Source organism: Sinocyclocheilus rhinocerous, unplaced genomic scaffold (assembly GCF_001515625.1).
Source record: "Sinocyclocheilus rhinocerous isolate Xijiao unplaced genomic scaffold, SAMN03320098_v1.1 scaffold839, whole genome shotgun sequence".
NCBI classification, from domain to species: Eukaryota; Metazoa; Chordata; class Actinopteri; order Cypriniformes; family Cyprinidae; genus Sinocyclocheilus; species Sinocyclocheilus rhinocerous.
In genome coordinates this window covers 161,716-166,376 of record NW_015652287.1, presented here as the reverse complement: position 1 = coordinate 166,376, position 4,661 = coordinate 161,716, and the positions used below count along the sequence as shown (strand labels likewise).

Below are 4,661 nucleotides of genomic sequence, written 5' to 3'. Positions count from 1 at the left end.
CAATGTGCATTGGCTCGTTTAGTTTACACTCGAAGTAGATTGGTCTATCGAAGCGATATCCCAAGTCGTCGGTCACCGACGTGACTCGGAGTGACTGACTGAAAGGGAACTGCTGTTACCAGATCATTGAGGCAGTGATTTTCTTCAACGAATTGTTCAGTCTGTGTTGTGAATAAAAGCAACTAATTCACAGGAAATAAAAAAAAAAGAAAGAAAAAATTCCACTGATTTTGTTCTCATCAATAAGCTTAATTTAAAAAAAGAAAAATCAGGAGCCAGTGCACTGGAGGTGTGAAGGCACCTGTTGTATCCATTAGATTTCTTCTTCTTCTTCTTCTTCTTTGCTCTTGGGTCTGTGACAGCTTGCAGGAAAGCTATGGAATTTGGCACACAGATGAAGGACAGTCAAAAAGTTATTAAATGTTTTTCGATAGACCAAATCTTTCTTGTATAGCGCATCAGCATATTCAACAAGAGCATGCCGAAATGGATGTCAACCTAAATTTCCGCAAAACTTTAGCGTATTCAGACCAAACTTGGTATGTGTTATAATAACCATGACCTGAGGATACATGAGCAGTTCCAGCACAGCGCCGCCTACTGGACAGGAGATATGAAAAATATACTTTTTTTGCTTACAACTTCTGAACAGTCTAGCCTAAAATTAGATTGGTCTCTTTAGCTGAGGAGCAGCATACCCAGTTTTCATACATTGGCCATTTTGGCATCATCCACTTTGAATTGTGTGAAAAAAAAAAAAATATATATATATACTATATTTTATAAATGCATTGGTGTGTTGTTATAAAAAACACTTTTTGTTCTCTTGGTTCTACAGATTTTTTTGTTTTGTTTTTTTGGTTCTTATCTTAGGCAGTTTGTCCGATCTTCATCAAATTTCAAACAGATTATCATCAGACCTTCCTGGTAAAAAAAAATTAATACAAAAATAGGTATCTCAAGCTGATGTTGTATAACTCATCTTCAAAGTTGACGGCATGATACCAAAGTGTATCTGAGGCTGTATTTCTGCAATGCCAGAGGCTGTGCTACCTATTGGTCAAAAGTGATAAGTGATTATGTCATTTTTTTTTTTATAATTTTGCTTAAAATTATCAGCAGATGTCTTTAATTACTTTTTTTTTAGTTGGCATGATGCTCCCTGAAATGCTTGCTTAATTGCTCATTAATTGCTGCTTGCAGCTGTATTATTTCTTCTTTCTTTTGATTTTGAGGTGAAATGTGACCCATATGTCACGAATATGACACATTTTTGACGATTTTGTAAGATTTCACCCATTTGACCAACAGGAATGAGCAGATGCTAAGATAACTAATTCTCATCATCTCTTTAAATCAGTTTCCCCTTTCTGACCCTTCAGGGTCCCCGTACCGAGATAAGATCACCATCGCAATCCTGCAGCTACAGGAGGAAGGGAAGCTGCACATGATGAAGGAGAAGTGGTGGCGAGGAAACGGCTGTCCTGAGGAGGAGAATAAGGAGGCCAGTGCGCTGGGCGTCCAGAACATCGGTGGCATTTTCATAGTGTTGGCTGCGGGACTCGTCCTCTCTGTTTTTGTGGCAGTTGGGGAGTTTCTCTATAAATCCAAACAAAATGCACAGCTGGAAAAGGTAAAGCAACATTTTCACATTTCTGGACTGCAATTAACATTTGAAATTTGTTAGGATATACTAAGAGTTTAGGGAGCAAGTCTCTAGAGAGAAAACATATCACATAAGATAATCACAAGAAATGGGTTTGCAATTTTGTTTTTCATCAACGAGGGTTTTGTGGGTAATATAAGCCAGCCAGTCAGATGAGTTCAACTGATGCCTCTGAGTATGAAAGAATCTTTTACAGATCAATGCAAACAATATTAATTCTGTCTAAAATTGGCTTTAATGTTGTGGTGCTGCGAGCAAAGCATGAGGTATATTTCACTGGTAATATTTTACAGACAGTGCCTGTGTCTGGAGAGCAAACAGTCCTTCTTGATGTAAGTCTCTGAAGACAGAAGGGCTTGGGCTTTACTTGCTCAAATGGCCGCCATTGTGTCATCTCGCCTCAACAGATGTGTTGTTCTTTCCCCATATCCACTTCACTCGTATACTTGATCTACTGAGCCACTGAATGCTTGAAGTGTACAGTCAATAATGCGGTAGTAAAAAAAAAAAAAAAAACTTTAAATGGATGAACTCCAGTTATCTCACTCACATTTGTCTTCTCACATCACAAATATAATGTTTAAGCACATACACACTCTCACAGAATTTATTGACAATTAAAAATCTGCTAATGAGCTGTGGTTTCACTTACTAGACTAAATTGCAGGTTTGCTTGATAGTTCTGTATTTATTTTGTTTTTATTTTATTTTATTTTTCTATTATTATTAACTTCCCTTTCCAGTTAATGATGTGACAGTTTAATCCACACAGTATCATCTTCAATGGTGTTTTCTCTTGAATTCTCTTTAAAATAACCAAATGTCACTTGAGTGGATGAACTAAGTACAGAGTTCTCTTTGCATTTACACTGTCCCATTAGAATGTTATTAATCAGTTTTAATATATGTGTCATAATTTCTCCACTGAGCCTTCATTTTTGCATTTTTGGAACTGAAAGAAGGCATTTAATTGCATTTAAAAAAGTTTTTTGCAGTCATTAAAAAAAAAAAAAGTCAGAATGGCACTTTGTCTGTAATTACCACACAAATAGAATAATAATTTCAACTCATCACATTTGCTTTACTTTAATATGGGAGGCCATAAAGGCCCAGTGACGAAATAAAATGAAGTTGTCATGCCGTGTGTTCACATTGCACATTGCAATGCAGCAAACTGCATTGTGGACACATAATTGGTCTAAGTTTGGTTATCTTTAAAGAGATCTTAGTTTGTTTGAAGCATTTGCATATAAGCTCAAAAATGTGCACTCTAAATATGGATAACCTAGATTGTCTTACAATGACAGCATCAACCTGCTAGCTTCAGTATTTTCCCAAAAAGCAGAGCTCCGTTTATTCACGCTCAGTGGAAGAAGTGTATTTTATACTCATCTCGGATTCATTGTATCGATCTCTTTAAGTGCTTTTGTTTGTTTGCTGTAAGTCATCGTATTGACATTCACAAATATTCTGGCAATGCGTTAGTTTGCTGCCTGATCCTTGTTTAATGATTACATTGACATGATAAGCCTACCGGCCAATGATACTGAGCATCAGTCTAGAGACAAGGTTGGGAGTGCCTTTCTGAGATGTACAGAAAGAAAAAGACCTATAGTTCAGTGCATATCTAAGTTTGTTAACTACTGTGTAAATGGTAATGTTCTCAATGAAAGTTATTATAAAGTATTACTGAGAAAATCTAGCTTGTTTACACTGGGGGTCCCTGGGTTGGCTGCAAGTCTGGGGTGCGTTTTCCAAAGAATAGTTAGCCAATGGTCGCAATTTCCAAAACTATCAAACATTCGCAAACAGTATCGCAAAGTTGTGTTGCTGGAACGGCAGCTCTTAACCTGTGGTTAGAAGCATTGTTTCTTGTTAGTATGGCATATGGAATAGACCTTGCTCTTGAGCAAAATAAGCAAGTTAACATGCAGAACAATCTATATGTTTCATTCCATATTTCATTATATGTATATCTAACCCTAACCCTAACCCTATCTTGTGACTGAAAATGATAGAGAGCCAATTAAAGTATTTTTGTGCAAGATTGACGCTGATGTCCTTTGTTCAGTATTCTCTTACACTATTCTGTAGAAGGAAGAAAGAAAAAAAAAATATATATATGGCAATGCCTCTTGCTCCTCAGGGGCGCATTCCTCCAGAAATTAGCATTTTATAATTGCCTCTATTTTGTAAGATTAGGAAAGAGCCAACAGTCTAACCAACAATCTTATTGCTTTAGATAAAAATGTATAAATGGTTCTAACATAATGTGATGTAGATTTCCTGCCACCAGAAAAGAAACACAAAAACAGATTTAGTTTGATCTTGTTAAAATCATTTACATTTACATCGGTAATAAAAGTGAGAACTGCAACATATTTTGTAGAATTGTTCATGGTTTCTTTATGTATTTTATGAAGATTTGTTCAGTGCATCTTTATTTTGATAGTGTATGCTCAAGATCACACATACACAGAGGCACATATAAATTCATGTTTAAATAAAAGGATTACTATAATGTTTCTGCTTCTCGTTTTCCTTTTTTGCACATTTTACATGAATATTCTTAACTCATTTCTTCCACCTCTGCTTTCTGCTGCTGAATTTCAGTTTACTAAAGTATACCTGTAACTTTGCTCCTGAAAGTCCCCACTGTCCATACATATCTTAATGTGTTAACACATTTCCTCTTTTTGTTCTATACGTTGATGTTCTATATCCAGTTTGTCATTGACATAACCACAAATTTGTCTGATCATGATGTTGGATCCAATGACAAATAAATAAATAAATACATACATACATCTACATAAAATACTGTTTAAGGTTTAGTATTTGAAAGGCAGGTATCACACTTTGTTATTTAATTTCAGAAATATCTGTTATTATATTATTGTATTATATATATATATATATATACAGTGGGTACGGAAAGTATTCAGACCCCCTTAAATTTTTCACTCTTTGTTATATTGCAGCCATTTGCTAAAAT

The 4,661-nt window shown here is 35.5% G+C and overlaps 1 protein-coding gene across 1 annotated transcript in view; it reads left to right on the top strand.

The window, feature by feature from the left end:
- The window catches only part of LOC107714403 (glutamate receptor ionotropic, kainate 2), an 85,614-nt gene that overhangs the window by 75,298 nt on the left and 5,655 nt on the right, over positions 1-4,661 (top strand). Inside the window, exon 9 of the mRNA XM_016520239.1 lies at positions 1,383-1,633. Within this exon, the coding sequence (XP_016375725.1) occupies positions 1,383-1,633 (251 nt within the window). The remainder of the gene's footprint in view (positions 1-1,382; positions 1,634-4,661) is intronic.